This window comes from Primulina huaijiensis, chromosome 5 (assembly GCF_012295235.1).
Source record: "Primulina huaijiensis isolate GDHJ02 chromosome 5, ASM1229523v2, whole genome shotgun sequence".
NCBI classification, from domain to species: domain Eukaryota; kingdom Viridiplantae; phylum Streptophyta; class Magnoliopsida; order Lamiales; family Gesneriaceae; genus Primulina; species Primulina huaijiensis.
In genome coordinates, this window is record NC_133310.1 from 22879300 (window position 1) to 22900314 (window position 21015).

A 21015-nucleotide genomic window follows, 5' to 3' on the forward strand; every position below is an offset into this window, starting at 1 on the left:
CTGAAAAACAAAAAAAAAAAAAGGAACGGTGGAGTCCATATGAATACGGGACCCCACGCGAACTGTGAACGCGTCAACCTTGCATCCTCTTAACACTCGGGGACGGCACAAAGATTCGCACCTTTGCGGCCCACATGTCAAATCAAACAATGCGATTGGGCTTCACGGCCCAGGGGCCCTCTCTTTTTTCTCCCCAAAAAAAGTTAAAAAGTCAATAGAATAGCCAATCGCAGGAAAGACGTGTGGCCATTGGATATTGCTTTTAATGATCTACAAATCGACGACTAACCGTCTTCGTCGGTAAGACACGTGTCGGTATGTTAGCTACGTTGTTAATCTGTCGTTCTCATGGTTGAGGTGTTTGGGTTCCTTACGTCGTTGCCACGTCAACGTTCTCATCATCTTAACTTAACAGTTTTTTAAATCTATTAAAATTATAATTTCACTTTTTTATATTAATTTTTAAAATTTTTGATAATATATAAAAAATATAATTTTTGTTTTATTTATATATATATATATATATATTTGATAATATATGTTGTCATAATAATTCATAAAAAAATCTCTAACACCTATGATTGGGGGACTGGTTAATGAAATGGAATGCGGTAGAGGAAAGATATCGTGTTAAGGAAAACTTGTCGTGTTTCCTATGCTGTCTCCCAATTAATGTAATCTTATCCAGCAATTTCTTGGCAATGTCACCAATCTTTCTTTGCATTTAAACACCAAAAACAACATATAATAATGAAAACCCTAAAGTAGAATATTTTTCTTACCAATAATTTTACGATCCAAAAATAATCGGATTACATGTTTTCTTACCACGAATATTTTGAGTTTATGCGAGAGAGATGTTTTCCATGAAAAGTAGTATACTGTGAGTAATGGGGCAAGCATCTATGTATTATGTTAAAAGTGAAGAGGAATGAATAAAAAGTCAATTCAATCTCTAAAAGAGATGGATTGTGACCTAAAAGAAGCTATCCTAACATACATTCTTGCTAAGATTTAATCATTGTCTCATGAAAAAGATGAGATGCACTAATAATATTATTAGTGTCAAGTGGCTGACACTCCTCACCTATATATTTCCAAAGGGAAAAACAAATAATATCTTTGGCATCATTATTATACCACTAATATCTCTAGTCACTAGGCTTAGTGGAAATCGATAAATTTTAATTCATTATTTCTACGTAAATTTACAGGAAAATGCCAAATAATGGTTTGAGATTTGGTTCGTTTTTTTATCTGTCATAATTTAGTGTATTGACTAACTAGTATGAAGATTGTTGGAAGCCATAATTTCCTTGTGACGGTGTTGTGGTATAATAATTATCTATGACGGATAGAACGATCGAACCATGACGTTTGAGATATTGTACGGTTTAAAATATTATAATTGCATCGTTACCACGGGTTGTGACTTTCGATAAAGCGGCAGTCGCTTGGTCTTACAATTGGTTGTCAGAAGCAATGTCACGTGTTTGATTTCTTGTAAGCAGTGTGATCATTATCGAGATGAAAATTGTTTTGGTGCAATAATCATCTCTACTGCGTAGAGCGATCGAACCATGACGATTGAGTTGTTGCACGGTTTAAAATATTTGAGTTCCAAAATTACTACCAATTATAAATTTTGATAAATTGACAAACGCTCAGTCTTACAGGCAGGAAAAGAGCAGTGAATAAAGTAATTTTTTTTTTACCAGAAATAAAGGGTATATGGATAATTGTGGTGATAATCATAAATTTAATTCTTTAAAACCAAACACTACTTATTTTATCAAAATACATTAACTATCATAGCTTTGAATATATATTTTTTTTTATCATCCTCATTATACATCATTAAGTTGTTTCATCATACTAACCAAATGATACCTAAGTGTACGATTATAAAGGGGTGTAAACGACCATCACACGTCGGACCCAGTAAAAAAAAATTATTGGCACGTTTTGGTAAACTTACCTATTTGCATAAATAATCATTAAATTAATAAAGTTGTTTCGTTTCGTAGATCACTTGACTTCGCCATTGTGTAATTCATAATTCGAGAGTTATTGGTGATTTCGTGCCTCACAAAGTAAGGACAAATGTAGAGGAACACATAAAATTAATATATATGTCACTATTCTTTCAATTCACTCCATTCATTTTCTATCGTTTTACTAACCAAGTATCATAAAATATTCATACGTATAGTACTTGCAAATAATAGAAACCTTGGTTTAATCGGTTTATCCAGTGTTTGGTTAAATTTTTAATAATTCTACTCAATCTATTTTGCGAAGGATTAAGTCATATTAATTGAAGGAAAACATATCTCACGGCCACCTTGTACTAACTATCACTTTTTTAATTACACATTTGTTTCCATTCTACCATTTCCCGTAATTTTAATTAATATAGCACAAGGGTAATTTTGTCTAAAATTCAAACGATTCTTAATTTATTATACGATCAAAAACCATATCAAATACAATACTATTTTATCATCGTATATTATACTTCTACGCGAATCATTTTTTTTTATCATTTATATAATAATCATTCAATAGTCTCGTCATCCTAACCAAACGTAACCTTAAAGTACAAGATCGAAACATATATAAAGCCATTTTGTGGACCAAACTACGCCATGATAGAAATGAAACTACTTTAGTATTGTGTTTTGGGCCAAATTAAATTATATAAACGGGCTTGTGAATGGGTAAGTTTCTACAACCGCAAAACTACCCATCGATCTAACTTTTTTTGAGCAAATTTTTTTTTAAAATTTATATATAATATATACACACACATATAATATACAGACATATACGTATATACTCAAACCAAATAAATGCAAAAAATATGAGATTTTGTGCAAGAAACAGACTTTCCGTACGCAGAAAGGATCCCGTACTTTTTTACCGGGCTATGAATCCGCTTGTCATAAATTTACAGTCTTGACCAATACCGTACAATGACGTCACATTAATTTATTGGATTTTCCTTTGGATATAATTACCCCCAACTCTTTGCCACCAAATAACGCAATCTGTTCCCCATTTCAAGATTATTACATTTTAATTTTGTAATTAAATTCTCAATTTAGATAAATTCTCCAACGGTAGTGTGCGTATTTTTGTATAAGTAAACTAATTATATCAAAATTTTATCTCGTCTTTAGTCTGGAGAGTGGGTTTCCAAACTCTTCACAGTTGAGTGTATTGGATCAGTGCTCCCGCACTCTGGACAAAGAGAAATAGGGTTAGGAGGCGCCACAGTGTTTTCTGGTGTGATCCCTCCGATACTTAAGTCAGTCCGAAGAATAAATTGAAAAGAAAAAAATATTGAGAAAGAGAATGAGTGTCAAAATCGTGACCGCCACCTGGTATTTATAGAGAAAGGATAATAGTTACCTTGTTGGAGTATGACTCTTGCTGGGGTAGAATCCTACCTGAAATAGGAGACCTCGGACAGTAGGAATCCTTGACCGTGTTGGTTGGGATTCTTGATGGCGGCTATGACTCTTCATTTATCTTGATTTGATTTGATCGAACCTCGTATTTATCGAGATATCTAATCTATTAATGAGAATGTCTTCAGATTTTCTAATCGTGTCAGGGCTCGGATTTCTCGGCCTTTTGGTGAGCTCAGGCTTCTGTTGGCAAGGGTTGAGGGGATCGGCCCTATAAGAGATTCACGGGCTCATGCGTACGGGTTCGAACTTCTAACTGAATGGTTGTGCTCGATGTCCGGGTCCTTAGATCAACAATGATGTCTAGGCCTTAAAAGGCTACAGCTAATTATGAAATGAGCTTGGATCCGCGCAGATGTGTCAATTTTAGATGCATCAATAAAACCTCCCCCTCCCCCCCTCTCCCTTCCTTAGTATATAAGAAGTATGAAGTTTAGACAAAAAAATCTGGTCGGATCCCTAACCTTATGTAACTAATCCTCCATGTCTGTTGTGTACTGATTCAGCCCTAAATGATATCCCGAACGGTGGCTATCCTGATCAGAGTTAAAATAAATATTCACACCCAACTCTAAAAAATATATGTTTGACGTTATATTGATCCTTCAATATTTCGATTCAACCAAATGTTAAACCTCACAACCTAAAAAAAATTAAGTCAACTTTTTATTTGATTCCACTTCGAAGATTAAATCTCATGTTCTCAAACATGAAAACAACATCGAAGAATGTTTTTAGTATTAATGCGAGTAAGTTTTAAAACATCTAACGTTGCACTGAGAAAAATGACGAATGTATCGATATGTTTTTCAAATAAAAATCTCTATTAATTTTTGTATCGATAAAACAAAATATTTATAAAAATAATATGAACATACCATAGTCAATCTCTATTTTTATTTTATGTCATAAAATGTTTGATTATTTTCTTTTTCATGATATTTTTTAATTTTAGAATGTACTGGTTCGATTTAGAATATACAATGACATATTCTTTTAATTTATATTTATTGACTTAAATACTATTCGGAGAAATAGTTACAACCGAACATATGTTGTAAGGAGAAAAGTGAGATTACAATGTCATTTTAGAATAAATTTCGTGACCACACATTGNAATATTGGATTAATTAATTAATATATATAATTGGTCCCTCCATGCATAGACCAGACTCTTTTCAAAATTATTTGTAATAAATTAGGGCAATGTCCTCTGCCATTAAAATAATAACCTGTTTTTTGTTTAACATATTAGTTTACTAGCAGAACTTTGAGACGATCTCATTGATTTATATCCATAAAACGGATCAAATCGATCAATATTCTGTTTTTTAGAATCTGCTGGTTTTTATAAGTTGAAGCTTTTTAAGCTCAAAGTCATTATTACAAATATTTATCTGTTTGTTTGAGTTTACCATGAAATCTCCTCAATTATTATATATAAATCTGGTAGTGTTCTGGATCTGATGTGGTCTGGATTTGGATGGTTGCCAAATGGGCCGGCCCAAAATATAAAGAAACCCTGCTCTGCTATCATTTTGGCGGGGGAAACGATCAAACTCAAATTTTAGCGCATTACACAGACTTCTTCCCGATTCTTAATCATCAACAAATCAAACGACGAGACAGAATTGGCAAAGAAATCGGAGGGATGCAATCGAAAATTAGCAATTTTTTCAAATCATCTCCTTCTCTCCGGCAGAAATCTCCCTACCGAGCTTCCGATTCCGATTACTTAGTTGGCTTTGGCGACGACAATTTGACGAAAGAGCCAGATATCACTGTCACGTGCAAACGAAAGGAACCAGACTCCAGTAAGTAAGTACTCAAAACTGGTTTTTGTTGGGATCTAGTGAATGTAAAAGTATACGATGCCTTCCGCATTTTATTCTTTTTGGATTTTGTTGTGTTTGCTTGAAATTAAATATTTGCGTTACTGCATTTTCGGGTTCATTCATTTAACTACTTTTCTATGTTGGGGAAAAGTTATTGGTATTTAAAGTAATTTTCGCCATTTTTTAGAAAGAAAAGCAGAATCGATTAATGTCAGTAACTGTGAGTTGATCAAGGCTTTTCAGTTATTCTTTTGCACATGAAGAACTATTGTTTTTTTCAAGTTTTTATATACGGGTTGGCTACGCCATACAATCCTTTGTAGCCTGTACTTAGTATACCTAGATAACAGCATGTGATCTTATTTAAATATATGCATATACTAAACTACCAACTTTACCGTGTTCGTTAATCTTTTCTTGGATTTGTAGTGAGAATAATCATGCATCAAATCTGAAGGCATCGAAGGAACATGATTCTGAGTGGAAAATGGACAAAATTGGGATGGTTAAGTGTAAAAATGTTTTGAACAAGAGAAATTATGCCCAGCTATACTTGGAGGTCGGGCAGTCTGATTTTCTATTACATACATGTAAAGCATGTGGGTTCAAGTATTCTACTGGGGATGAAGGTGATGAGAAGGTTCACAAGACATTTCACAAGAATTACACTCATGGGATCCTTTTCAAGGTTGCAACAAACAGTTTGCATGATCAATTGTGTATCTACGGTTCACATTAATGGTTTTATCACTTGATTTAAATGATATCATTTATTTTTATCATTTCAAGGGTTGGCGCAGTGAAAGGATTATTGATTCGCTTGAAAAAGGACGTGTAATTTGGTGCAAGAGGGTGATCCTGTCCCACATCAGAACAAGGTTGCCCAAGGCTAAACCTTTCGCTGATTGCATGACTTGTATTTGGTAAAGTTTATTTTCTTTTCCATGATGCATAGCGGCATTCCATTTTTCAGGTTCGGGATGTTGTGCACATGATGGAGATGGAGCATGGAGAGGGGTGGATACTTCATAAGCAGTGTAAGGTTGCAAGTTGATTGAACTCTGGATATATTTCTCCCCATTGTTTGTTTAGATTCTTTACAATTTTTGTGTCTTACAGTTTTATTAGCTCCCAGTGTCAACTTTTCTGATTTATTCTAGTTGTCAAGGATTCTTGGTTTGATTGTTTAGTTTATCTGGTCCTTAGTCTTTATATAACCCAAACATGCTGTTAGTTTCTCTACAGGATGGGTAGAAAGTGTATATTTTTTTCTGTTGAATTAATTTGCAAAATTTTTAGAATTTACTCTTTTGCTTGCAAGTTGCAACGGGGGAGATAAGTTATGCATTGTTTGTGATAGCAGGTATATATGTTTGTTTCATCCCAACGGATATCAGGATGTCTTGTAGCTGAACCAATCGAGAGAGCTCACAAAATTATCCCAGGCTCAGTATCTGAAAAATGCAAAAACGTTCCTGCAAAAGAAACAGGAAGTTCAGTTGCACTTGTATTTGGTGGTGTTAGTCTTCAGAGGGAAATAATGAGAAAAAATTCTGATAAGCGTTATGAAGAAGGGAGCCTTGATGGAGTGATTTTATGCGAGAAGGGTGTTGTGCCTGTCGCTTGTGGGATTAGAGCCATTTGGGTTGCTCCCTGTAACAGAAGAAAGCACATAGCTTCTTTTCTACTTGATGCTGCAAGGTATGTTAGGACTGGTGTTTTTGCAAAAATGCTGGCTTTAATACTTGCCATCAAATGTCATCAGAGTTGAAGGCAAATGAAACGATTTGATTTTTGTGAGGCTTTTGTACTTAGAATCAGATTGAGTCAAACTCGGGATCCTGAGTTATATTGCTGGCTTTTACATGATAGAGCTTGGAATAAAGCTCCAAAACAACAGTTTCAGCTTAAACCCAATCTGTAATGATATTGGGAGTCAAATTCCAGTTCAAATTAATAGTTCTTTCCTCAAACTGTGCTCGAACGAATTACTTGAGATTTTAGCTTAAACACGAATATAAAAATTTAAGTGAGATTCAATATAATCTGTTAGAGTAGATGCCCTGCAAGCCAACGGTTGGCTAGGGAATTTATTGACTCAAGTGTAATAAACAATCTTTATTTTAATATAATTTACTTTTTAATGGTTTCGTTACACTTTATCTGTATACCCATGCAAGCAGCATAGATAAAGTCCTTGATTATGCTTTAATACAAATGAATCGTAATTCGATGTTGAAACTCATTTGTAAACACTGCATATTCTAAATTCGTTCCTAGTCGATTCAGCCGCCTAAAACAGGGATAAATGTCGCTTGAGCTCGAGACTAGCATCTGTGATGTTGTGTACTGCGTTTCTTGGTAAGGACATAGAGATGTCCAAACATACAGATGGGTAGTCATATGATGATTATACCGAACAACCCTCCCTCGGACTTTCCAAGTGGTTATCATTCATCGAGAGGATAAGTCCGTGGTTATGATTGTACACCAATAGTCCTTACGACCCGGGACAACACTGAGGCTCTATATGCTAGGGCTGTGCTTTGACTCGTTTACCGGCTCCAGGAGAGTCATCAGGTGGCGAGGTTGGGTATAGTTGCGACACATATAGGAGCCAGTGCATTGTAGTCGGGGATTCACCGCTCACCTACGGGTGTGGATATCCTATGTGATCTGATGTAATAATAGTGCATGGAATCTCTGGCCAGAGTATAAGATGTACGTTGGAGAAGGAGTTCTCCAATAGTACACGCGATGCCACTATTATAGTTATCACATAGTTATCGAATTAATATGCAACCCTCGATGAACCAATGGTTGCAGATTCGATCGGGATATATGAGATGAAGGGACCGTACTGTACGCTAATCATAATCGACTGGTTCTTGCAGGCACTATCAGTGATACCTAGGGGATCATGGGGCGATGCTACTAGACGCTCTTACCATGATCCGATGGGTGCAATCAGAAATGAGTTCTGACATTCTTGATCAAGGTGTTGATGAAAAGAATGGGGCTAACTAGGGTAAGTCCGAATAAAGGAAATTGTCCTGAATCACAAAGAGTTGTGAACCCACGGCTAGCTGTATCCCTGAACCATTGAGGGTCACACAAGTACTGGATTATCTTGTTCCCGTTGAGATAATAAATTCAATGAGTTGAATTTATTAAAAAAAAAAAAATTAGTTTGATATGATCAATCGATAAGCTTATAAATAAAGTTTATAAAAGCTTATAGAAATTTTGAGAGCATGACTGCTAAAACAGTCAAAGAGAGTGCACCTGCCTTATTTAGACATTGGCGATCTCGAGATTAAAGTGTGCATCATAATAACAAATAAGTTGAATTTGTCACATCGATGATATTGGATCGTCGATCGGGATTATGATGAGATTAATGTAATGGGAGCATGAATCATGAGCTTGTAAGAGTATAAGCTCATCATGCAAATTTATTAAAGTTCAAATGGGCTTTAATGATTAATTATATTTTAATTGAGTTAAAATATAGCCCATTAAGTTTTTATAAAATATGGTATTGATTTATGTAATATGAAAATATTCATGATACCATAATTTTAAAAAACTTGCACACAAATCAAAATAATAATGATGCATGATATTATAAGAAATATATACATCATTCGAGATTGACCATGATATGAGATGCATTTTTTTTGGAATCTTTGATTAACTTAATTAATTAGATTAATTAAGTAAATAAATGATTAGAAAAATAATAATAAGAATTTTATTCTTATTTATTAACATGCATCAGAGAGTTTCATGATTTGGCATGCAAAGATTTGTAGAATCTTTAATTGATTTAATTAATCTAATTAATTAAGTAAATTGAAGATTAGACAAAAATATAAGATTTTGATTCTTGTTTAATGAATGAGACAACCGAAAGTTTCTTCAACTTGGAGATAGACTTTTGGCTCTTGAAATTTGCAAGGCAAATTTTTGCTCTCAAAATTTTAAACAAATTTTGTTCTCTTGATCTCGAACGCAAAAATCTTCTAAATTTCTAGTGCAATTTAGAAGAGGAACAAATATTCCAGTCGTGGACCGGATTAGAAGATTTGAAGAAAATTCGAAGGGATTTACAACAAGAGCTACATCCGCTAATACCGGAGTAGTTGGTGCCAAGTGAAATTATTCACCAAAGGTATAATTTTAACATCCTATGAATGTTTAATCGTAAAACCATACGAGCGTCCAAATCAAATATATTTTGATTGTCAAAATAAAATAAAAAATTTTAAAACTTCCGCTGCGTTTGGGCACATAGAAAACCGAGATCCAACAAATCATGCTGGCAAAATGACTCCCAACTGTTGAAGCGGTAGTTGATTTGCGCCATTGATATGCATGCCATGAGAAATGTGGGAATGACGCTATAATTCTTTTCTGCATGAATCTATAGACATTTTATAAGTGATTTTTTTTTCTTTCTTAATTATTTCTAACAATGCCTCCCTGTCTATATATCCCGCCTCCAGGAAAAGTTTTTGCACGGGCGTATATCTCGAGCAAATGCAATTGGCATTTTCTCGACCCACCTCACTTGGGAAGGCTTTCATATCCAGTTATACTAGGACCACTTCTTTCTCGGTGTATACAACGAAGTAATGGCGAATAAGAGACGATTAAACAAGTGTAAAAGTACAACACATGGTAGGATCTGTCAACACCTTTGTTTCTACTTATGATTTCAGAAAGTTGCATTGTTTCAGGATTCTTGTAACTTCTAATAATTGTGGTCTCTAAAGAGGTTAGAATTAAGCATCCTACTGAATTGCGAACACATCCTGTCTGTTTTGTGATAGTTTAAGAAGAGTATACGGTATACCTCTTCTAGTTCAACTGCTTTTCTTGCTACTGCTAGTTCCTAGTCAGGCTACAGTGTTAGGTTTGGGTTGGTTGGAAAAGCCAATGGCTAAAAGCATTTTTTTTAAAAAAAAAATTAAAGATCAGATCAACCTTTCTTGGTACACAATGAAACCGAAACTCAACCACTTTGTAGTTTCACAACCTCAAGAATGTTGATTAAATATATTTTTAGATTAGAGAAAAAAAATCGTGAAGATCAACAGCACGCTAGTCATGCCTACAGCCGACGCGCGCATCGGTGGATTCGTTGCTTGAAAACCAAGTGAATCTCTCGAAAGCAATGGGCGGGTAGGCAATCTCTTTGCCTTTGGCTCGGCAGTGCTTTCGATTTACTCCACTTTTCCTTAGGAATGATACAAAATAGAGACATTAAAATAATTAATTAATAAAAAATCAAATATTAATTCCTTATATTGACCAAAATATTTTTTATTTTTTGTACTCACCAGGCACACATTATAGCAATTGCCCTAAATTCTTTATCAAAATGTTGTATTAAATGATTCGTCTGTAATATAAATAACAATTGTATAAATAAATAGAAAAGATTGACCCAATTTTTTTATATAAAAAATGCCAATATAAAATTTTCTATTTTCTTATTTTTTTACATGATCATAATACGGTAATTTTTTGTGATTTATTATTTATTCAATAGAAAAATATTTTAAACTACGAGATGCAAAAAATATATATATATCTATACTATCTTATTAGGTGTGAGATTCTTAGAGTAACTATCTTAGAGGATATTAAAATATTTAATTCCATAATTATCTTTCTTATCCTATTAAAAACCTCCTCAAGTCAATTCATATTTTACATAGAAAAAATATAAACAAAACTTCTATTTTAAATAGAATAACTTTTTTAAATCGAAAATAATTTCGTGTTAATTGTTTAATATTATTTGATAAATTAAAAATAATATAAATTGAAAATAATTTCGTGTTAATTGTTTGTTTTTATTTAATCAAATTAAAAATAATAATAACACATGCAATACGTGTATATCTTTCGCTAATATATATATAATTAAAAATCAGTAGTGTGACGAACTTGACTGTAGAAATAAATTCAACAACAGAAAACTATATAAATCGCATATTAGTTACCGCACCGCAGGCAGCTGTTTTGCCATTTCGATGATTCCACTTCCCCCAACGTTTCGCGATTAGGCTTCTTACAGCCCTAGAGCCCGGCAGGATGATCCACAAATCTGTTACAAAAACTACAAAAATGGCGACACACGACACAGCAATTGTAACCCTAAGCGAGCGAGCGGCACTGATGAGGGAATCCATGGAGAAAACGCAGGCTATCACCGATAACATGGTGGCCATTCTCGGCTCCTTCGACCACCGCCTCTCTGCCCTCGAGACCGCCATGCGCCCCACTCAGGCACTTACTTTTTTATTTTTTTTGCATGGCATTGAAATAATAATCGCTAGAATTGGTTTTTTTGCACATGAATGCATGAAAGTTTGCCGGTCGATATGTATGATGTGAGTCAAGTTGTTTTGTTTCTCGTTTAGTTGAGAACGCATTCAATAAGGAGGGCGCACGAGAACATCGACAAAACGCTAAAGGCCGCTGAGATTATTCTTAGTCAGTTTGATCTCTCACGCAAGGTCCTTTTTTTTCTTTATTTCTTTCTTTTTAATGCTTTCTTTTTTTCTTTATTTTTTAATCTTTTGCTCCTATTTTTTTATAATTTCGTTTTGAATTTTTTATTCGCTTAACTGCTTAATCTGTTGTTGATTTATTTCTTATCCTATTCCGGTTTAATTTTCTAAAGGAGACAATGAATTGTCATTGTTGTTATTTTGCAAGTCGTATCAAGTTTCATTTTCATGTTCAGATCAATTTTCCTTTTTGTTTGGTTTTCTAAATCAGAGTGATTTTATTGCTTTGGTGGGGAGTAATTATAAAATGTTTGAGAACGATTTTTATATGCAATGGCCGTTAAATTAGCTAGAAAAATATCGGAAGTATCCAAGTTTCCAAGTAATTGCATAGGTTTTTGAATGATTGCTAGCTGCCATCTGGAACGAACATATATATTATAGAGGAAATGATCAACTTATCATGCAATATTTAAACCAAGATCCTCATTGTTCTAAAAGAAGAGACACCGCCGATAAAAATCTGTTGAATAAATAGTACGACGTACATTTATCATATAAAAAGAAATCTCAATAGTCGTATATTAATTCACATTAGATAGGGTAAAGTATGATCATTGTTGCACAGAAGCGATCAAAATATTTTGAGCATACTTTTTTTCTGGCCCAACTGTATCTTGCAACTCTTTTATAGAACCGTGCCCTAGAACAACTGATCGTTGAGCGCATACAAATGTTAGAGCAGTACTCATACATTATAGGTCCCCTTTACATTAAACTAGCTAGGATATAAGCTGCTATAATGTACATTTTGTCTGTCTTTTTAAACTTTGGGAACCGAAGTTCTTACTTTTTAGGTGCTGCACAAGCATATTAATCCTAAATAAGTATGTAGCTTGCAACTTCTTTATCTCCATGAGTATTAACTCTCAGGCTGAGGCTAAAATATTGAGGGGCCCGCATGAAGATTTAGAAAGTTACCTTGAAGCAGTTGATCAACTGAGGAGTATTATCCGTTTCTTCAGTAGCAACAAAAATCTTAAAAGTAGCATTGGGGTAATCAACCAGGCCAACACCTTACTTGGAAAGGCAATCTTCAAACTGGAAGACGAATTTCGACAGCTTCTCACATCATACAGGTTCTCAAACCCTTAGCAATTATCTAAAACAGTTTATCTCTCCGTTTTTATCAAATTTTATGAAAAATTTCTATTAATTAACAGATGTCTCCATCTAGTTATGAGTCTAACTTTTATTTCCCTTTTACCACAAAAAAATCCTTTGCCAGCCACACATGCTCAGTTACTAGATAATGTCCAAATTCTCATTGAGCTCTATTTAGTATCAATATGACTTCTTTATATAGCTCTAATTGATCATGCATGAAACTGTTGTTGACGTTGTTTTAGAGTACTCATACGATCTTTCTTGGTGTATGACAGACTTATTTTGGTTGGTGGTTCAGTTCATAAAATGGTTATTTTATGGCCTCTCATAAACATTTGTCTTGCAAATCTAATCCTGTTATTCATATATTAAGTATAGTAATTTTAGCAAAAGACTCCATCATAAAACTCAATATGATTGCGAAAATAGTTCTGAAAGGATCATTGATTTAGATTAATGTATCCTAATCGCTGAACATGATAATTTCTGATCAGGACTATTTTCTGGAAAGATGATTTCCTTCTACTGCTACAAGATTTCCTTCTAGTCTGAAATAGATATTTTCTGGAAACAAGATCTTTTCCAAGCTTGCACAAATTATGAATTCTTTTATATGTAAATTTATGTCAATTGTTGGAAGTTGGATGCAATGTGTAAAGGAGGCAAGTGAGATGTGTGTGTCATTTGCATTGTCTTATGAACCAAGTTAAGCATGCAATGCCAACTGTTTGAAACTGTTGCTTGTAGTTGTAGACTCAGAAAAATTTGCACCTAATGCTGACTATGTAAAAAAATGTATATTCTCTATAAACAACCTAAAACATGAGAAATTTTGCATCTTATGGGATTTGAAATAATTATTTTTTTAAAGAAGGAATTTGAAATAATTCTGACTCAAGTCTCTTGTTTTCAAATCCCCTCCATGATTCAACTTTATATTTTTATGGCTGTACATGTACATGATTATTAAGTTCATGCCTCTCTATGAACTAAAACTATTTGTAAATTTCTTGGTATGTTATGCTCATGCATTTTCAGCAAACCTGTGGAACCTGACCGCCTCACAGATTGCCTTCCCAACCCTACAAAGCCATCTTCAGCGTCACATGGACATGATGATTCCAGTGGACCCAAATCATCTCCAGAGCATCAAAATAAAAGTTTGGAAAATGCTGTTCGTCCCCCTCCGGCTCTAATTCCACCTAGAATTCTTCCTTTACTGCATGAAATTGCCCAGCAAATGATTCAAGCTGGTCATCAACAGCAACTACTTAACATATACAGGTAATCTTCTAGATTTTTCGTCTGATTTGATTTGTTTGTGAGGACTTAATATGGCCATCTCTAGTTGGAAAAAAAAACACAAGGTTTCTTCCCAAAATGATAAGGAAAGTATGAAAGTTTTGTGAAATCCCAAAATCCTGTAACGTGAACTTAATTAATAGTAACACTCTGTTGTTTTCCGAAATCATCACTGGGAAGGTAGTATATGACTCCGAACATCAGGAAATAATTAATCGATTTTATTTCATTTAGACATAATTACAGAGTCTAACAATGATAACAAATATTCTTCATGGACAACAAATAATCCTGTAAAAATAATCAAATATAGACTGCCTTGCTTTAACATCCCCTTCCCCCAGGGCCTAATTGTTGTCATGGTCATTCTTTTTAGGGAAGCTCGAGCTTCAGCTATAGAACAAACTCTCAGAAAACTGGGTGTGGAAAGATTGGGTAAAGAGGATGTACAAAAGATGCAATGGGAAGTTCTGGAGGCAAAGATTGGAAGCTGGATTAATTTTATGCGAATTGTTGTAAGATTTTATACACAAACAATCTGCCTTTTATATGCTGATTTGACATTTCACAAAAGACTTGTTTCTTTTTTAAAACAGATCAAAGTTTTGTTTGCTGGTGAAAAGAAAGTATGTGATGAGATATTTGAGGGTCACGATACTCTTAGAGATCAATGCTTCTCGGAAGTTACATCTAACAGTGTAACAGTGCTCCTTAGTTTTGGAGAAGCTATAGCGAAGAGCAAACGATCGCCTGAAAAATTGTTTGTCCTCCTAGACATGTATGAGATAATGCGAGAACTTCAGTCAGAGGTAGGACGCTTTTCTTAATTGAAAAGAATCTCAATTATGTGTTGAATTACTTCTTTTTATTCTTATGTATTGTATTTCTTTTCTTTGTTTATTGCCTATTGGAAAGCGGCCTTACTGCATGTGAGGACAGTCTCAGCATATGACGATGGGAGAGGGTTTTCCCCTAGGAAAAAAAAATCAATTTTTTATATGTTATCTTACTGAATATGCAAGTTTTGTGCACATAAATCTGTGAATTAACCCCTGACTCAGCATATGACGATATGGGAGGGTTTACCTCAAGGAATAAATATTCAGTTTTTATATGTTGTTTTCCGAAAATGATTATACCAGTTTGTCCCGTGTAAATCTGTGAAATACACTGCTTGCAGCTTTACTATAGTACTGCTCTAATTTGCTAGCATTTAAAACTTTGAATTGAAATGATTTTTAAGGCTAGGAATGATGGGATAATGGATTAGATTAAGTCATTACTTTTCTTTATTTTATTTATCATCTTACAATTCCCGTTTGCTATGTATTTGGAGCATTTACTTGGACCGCTATTTCCACTTCTTTCATATTACATGTGAACCACATGAAGTTAAATTCTTTTCATCTTCTTTGCAACTTATCCTTCTGACAAGAATTCAATTGCATTTTCTCAAAGCTTATTCTGAACACCCGAGCTTGGGATTTATTTCAAATACTACTGTTGAGCGTTGATGCTTTGTCTTTTTGTCTCGTTTGTCAGGACAATGATGTCTGCTGAAAGCAGGCTGTCAGAGACTCAGAGATTTCAATATTTATTTTCACAATATGGATGGAGATTAGATCTATACATATTCTTTATTTTCTGTTGTGACGTGGATTGGGCTTTTTATTTTGTTGACAGATGGATACCATATTCAAGAGTAAATATTGTGGTGACATGCGAGAAGCTGCTGCAGTATTGACAAAACGTCTGGCTCAGACGGCCCAGGAAACATTTAGCGATTTTGAGGAAGCAGTTGAAAAAGATGCTACAAAAACTGCTGTTCTAGATGGAACAGTCCATCCTCTAACCAGCTATGTAATTAACTATGTGAAGTTTCTGTTTGAGTAAGTTCTTACAGACGAATTTTTTTACCACAAAACACTATATGAAGTCTTTACTTTAAGCCAACGACGTGCATTACACACAGCTCAAATCCAGTACCCAATTCTTAAATGCCCAAACGGCTCCATCACCTGTATTTCTTGTTCTCAGCTATCAATCAACTCTAAAGCTACTCTTCGGAGAGTTTGGTGATGGTGATGTGGAAGAGCAGTTGGCTTCTATAACAACACGTGTAATGCAGGCTCTTCAAAGTAACCTTGATGGCAAATCCAAATTATATAAAGATCCATCTTTAACTCAATTATTTCTGATGAACAATATTCACTATATTGTAAGATCTGTGCGCAGGTAAGGGTTAGTTCCCGCGTGATACGGGATATTCAGACTTAATAGAAAATAATCCATCCCTGATGCTTCATGAAATTTTATTCAGGTCAGAAGCAAAAGATCTGTTAGGTGATGACTGGGTGCAAATAAATAGAAGAGTCGTCCAACAGCATGCTAATCAGTACAAGAGGATCTCTTGGTCTAAGGTTTTGTAATCCTTATGAAAGTTTTTAGTACGTACGTACAGAGTCCAATATAATAATGTCGGTGCACTCTTATGCTAATTGTCTAAGAGTGTAACTCTGCCCTTGTTTAATTCCTGAATTTCTTTTGACACTCTCAGCACCATCTTGATTATTATAACTAGCTAGGCAATATATTCTGTACTATCATCATTTACATTATTTGTATCATTTTCTGATCCCGAGAAGTCGATACTTGCAGATTCTACAGTGCCTATCCATTCAGGGACTTCAGACCGGTGGGAGTGGTTCTTTTGGAGATGGTGGCAGCACAAGCGGTGTTTCCCGCGCAATGGTGAAAGACAGATTCAAAACCTTCAATATGCTCTTTGAGGAGCTTCATCAAAGACAGTCTCAATGGACAGTACCAGACAGTGAATTACGGGAGTCTTTGAGGCTCGCAGTTGCTGAGGTCCTACTTCCTGCATATAGATCCTTCATTAAACGTTTTGGGTATGATATTTTCATCATCATCCGCCCCAAATTTTATTATGCAACTTATATAGGAAAAAGGAATCGGAATTGGCTCTTTCATTATGCGTTTAGAATAACTGTCTTTGAATATTTTAATTCTCTCAGACCTTTAATCGAGGGTGGAAAGAATCCACAGAAGTACATCCGATACAGTCCAGAAGATCTCGAAAGAATGCTGGCCGAGTTTTTCGAAGGGAAGACCTGGAACGAACCGAGGCGATAGATACTAATACTCTTCCTCCTAGCTTTAGATGTTATTCACTATCAAACTGATGGATCATATAGATAATAAGAACCTTGTTCAATCTTGTAACATTTACTGCTCCAATTTCTCTCTTATAAATAAAACATCATACGTATTATACTCGCTTTCTTATGTATTCTATTCAACTCAATAATCTTTCTATCGTCCTTCATGTTTTTAGGGGAACAAAAATGGAAATTCTAAATCTTCCTGGTTGAAGTTTTCATATCTTATTCCATTTCAAAGAATGTAAGAAGTTTTCACAGTAAAATACAAATTATTTATTAAACGTGTCACTTATGTTAAGTCCCAGATTTTGGATAACTTTTCTTTCTTCAATGGTCGTATCCAATATATCTGCAATGGTGGTCCAAATTAATCGTTCCATCTCAAGTTTGACTCACCCTAAAAACCAGGCCAAGCCATTTATAAACAGTTGACTCTCAATCCTCCCAAACCTATTATTCCGTTGACCACATCGTTTCATTACCACCTTTTATCCTCCCGACACATATTTTAAACCATCGCCAAATATTAGTTATTCCAAAATCTTGAAACCCGATTATCCTTATGATCCCATTAGCCAACTAGCTTCTTCTGTCTGTCTCTTTTCCGTTTCTGCTTTCGTTGGAAAATCACAGGGAGAAGAATCTCAAAAATGGCAACCCCAACTTCAGCATCGTTCGACCCGAAACAGAGAACGGCAATTGGATACCCTTCCATGGACAGATACCATCTCTCACCTTCACCTTACCCTCAAATGCATCCTGGATATCCCGTCCCGTTCGAGCCTCAGACTTTTCCTTCACAATCATCGTTTCACAATCAAGGGAGATATACCAATTACGCAGCCCAAAATTCACAATCAGCATCGTTTAACGGATACTATTATAAACCATCCTATTTGCCTATGATGCCTGAGGCCGATAAAAGTGTCTCATTTGGCCGTGTGATGCTAATCTTGATGGTCGTACTCGTTGCTGGAATGTGCATGATGAGCCTAGTCATGTGGTACCTTTTCGGTTCCTACGTTCCCGAGTTCGAGGTCTTATCTCTCAATGTTTCGAACTTCACTGCCACAAATACTACCTTAACAGGGCAATGGGATGCCAGTGTTGTGGTTTCTAATGCTAACGAAAACCTTGAAGTCAAATTCGATCACATCAGGTCATCGATTTTCTATAGGCAGGCTATGGTGGGAATATCTACATTGCAGCCTTTGTTGTTGCAAAAGAAGCAAAGTCTCGGGCTTAACATAAGTGTACCTGCAGAACCGGTTGTGAGCGATGACGAGCTTAAAAGAATAGTGCTGCCAAGTCTTGCTCAGGATCAGAAAAACGGGGTCGTCGTTTTTAGCTTGAGGATGGCTTTTGAGGCTAATTTTACATCCGCTGATATGGTATACAGAAAGGAGGCTCTGAGGGTGTACTGTGATAATCTGCAAGTTAACTTTTCGTCTTCTGGTGAAGGGACATTGACTCAGGGATCAGGGAGCGAGTGTTTGATGCGCATACGTGAGGAAGGAGTAAGCTCATGAACTCCAATGAAAAAAAAAAATCTAGTTTTGTCTTTCAAGATTTGTGTGTGTTCTTTTATTTCTTAATTCGACATGTTTGCTTCTTTAATATTTTGGTATGTTTTTGAGAAATGGGCATGCAAGCAACTGCGTTTTAATTGATGTTTGTTTCTATGATGCAGTATTAATCATGGTTAAGGACACGAATCTTGCTCGGACCTCCCTGAAACAGTGGATTTTTCAAGGAAGGAAGAGTTTTCATCTTTAATTTGACCACCATAAAACACTGTATTTTGGCTTAAATTTTGTGAAATGTATGCATTTTAGGATTCTTGAGATTTTGCTGTTGATGTTGAAACATATTCTGAGGTTTTCGCTCGGAATTTATCTTAGATTAATTAGAGCGGTGAAACCCTGGATTTGTTTCTTGTAGTACTCTTGTAAAGAAATAATTTTCTATACTACTGATTACAAAACCTGCTTTTGTTCTGAGTTGTCCACATTTAGAAAACGCTTTAGGGTCGCCGGACCTGGATGTTGTGTTGATAATTTCTTAACTTGCCAAAATGATAGACCAAATCTCTCGTTAACCCGTTTTAACATGTTTAGTTTTATTACAAAAGAAATAAAAGAATGTAAAAAAGATATTGATGTAAATCAAAACATCATAAATGTCATAATTGAAAAAATGTATCAAGATTTATTGAAATATCAAAAGCTATCTATACAAATGCTAATGATAGCCTTTAAATAGAAAACTTAAATATAATATTATCAAGAGTTTGATTAATTAGAAAACAAAAATAAGATTAACAAAACAAATTTAAAGATATTGTAAAGACTTGTCATCAAATGCTTTTTATCTTTTATCCATTTTCCGATGCCATCTTAGGTTAAAGATTCAGTTTTTGTCCAAATTTCATCTAATTTTTTTTCCCAACTATTTGAAATTCTAATTTAAAATTCGGAGGATGATTTCGCAGCGATGTTTACGGCGGTACACTATAGAATCCACACTTTCATTTAAAAGCTAATTAGCTTTTTGGATTATATATATTGGCCGTCCATGTCTTTTCTTAATGAAGTTTATTGCATAACCTAATTAACCACCAAATATTCCTTATATATATATATGTGTGTGTGTGTGTGTGTGTGTGTGACATGATACTCACCCACCACATTCACCCGTGTCCACTTTTAAGGTGTCACTCATATATTGGATGTCCAATTTAGATATACTTCATCACATCTAATATATGAATATCATCTCATATGTGATCACGATGAGTAAGATGAGTTTACATAATATGATTAAATTAATATCTTCTTTAAAAAATTGGTATATAAAAACTTAAGAACATGGCCAAGTAAACTGTGAGCAATTATAATAATGATTCAATAAAAGTGGTTAGAAAAAAAAGACTTTAATTATTTCCTATTATAGAATCATTATTGTACTTTGTAAACTGGACCCTTTATTAAGAATTATTGTCATGATATACAATAATGTTGATTGCATTCAACTCCTAATTTTTAAATCAAAGTTATATTTATTAATTTGTTAGCAAATTGTTTTTACAATTTCAAGCTACTTATTACACTGATAAGTTTATTCAACCATATAATCATGTTAAAATTGGACATTCTCTACACTTAATTTGATAGCGTCCATGCCTACTAATTTATATATGCATGCATATATAGAATAATTAATTTTTCGGAATTTAAATTAATGTGTGTGTGTGTGTGTGTGTGTATTACAAAAAAAATTTGAGCATATATATAACACAACATTGGAACATAAAATTTATTTATTTGCTTGTTAGGAAAATTAAAGTTGTGACTCATACCTAATTATGCATGCTCTGTTTATCCTTACCAATATTATAACCCGTAGGTTAGGACAAGCAAATATTATTGAAGTTTAGGCTACAAATTGTCTAAACAAACTGATCCAGATAGTAATTGATACATTTAAACACAATCCATGTCTTGGTGGTATGAGTCGTTTGTATGTAGTTGAT

At 34.4% G+C, this 21015-nt stretch overlaps 1 protein-coding gene and 1 pseudogene across 1 annotated transcript; both read left to right on the plus strand.

The window, feature by feature from the left end:
- Positions 1 to 5035: 5035 nt before the first annotated feature.
- LOC140977834 (protein CHROMOSOME TRANSMISSION FIDELITY 7-like) lies at positions 5036 to 10209 on the plus strand (annotated as a pseudogene).
- A 1156-nt stretch (positions 10210 to 11365) lies between these two features.
- LOC140977293 (exocyst complex component EXO70A1-like) lies at positions 11366 to 19304 on the plus strand. The gene is made up of 12 exons (XM_073441986.1): positions 11366 to 11608; positions 11743 to 11838; positions 12766 to 12971; positions 14038 to 14283; positions 14678 to 14816; positions 14898 to 15110; positions 15985 to 16190; positions 16339 to 16536; positions 16622 to 16721; positions 16960 to 17210; positions 17337 to 19000; positions 19174 to 19304. Exons 1-11 carry the CDS (start codon positions 11414 to 11416, stop codon positions 17452 to 17454), a joined length of 1968 nt encoding a protein of 655 aa, XP_073298087.1. The 5' UTR covers positions 11366 to 11413; the 3' UTR covers positions 17455 to 19000; positions 19174 to 19304.
- Positions 19305 to 21015: the final 1711 nt, after the last annotated feature.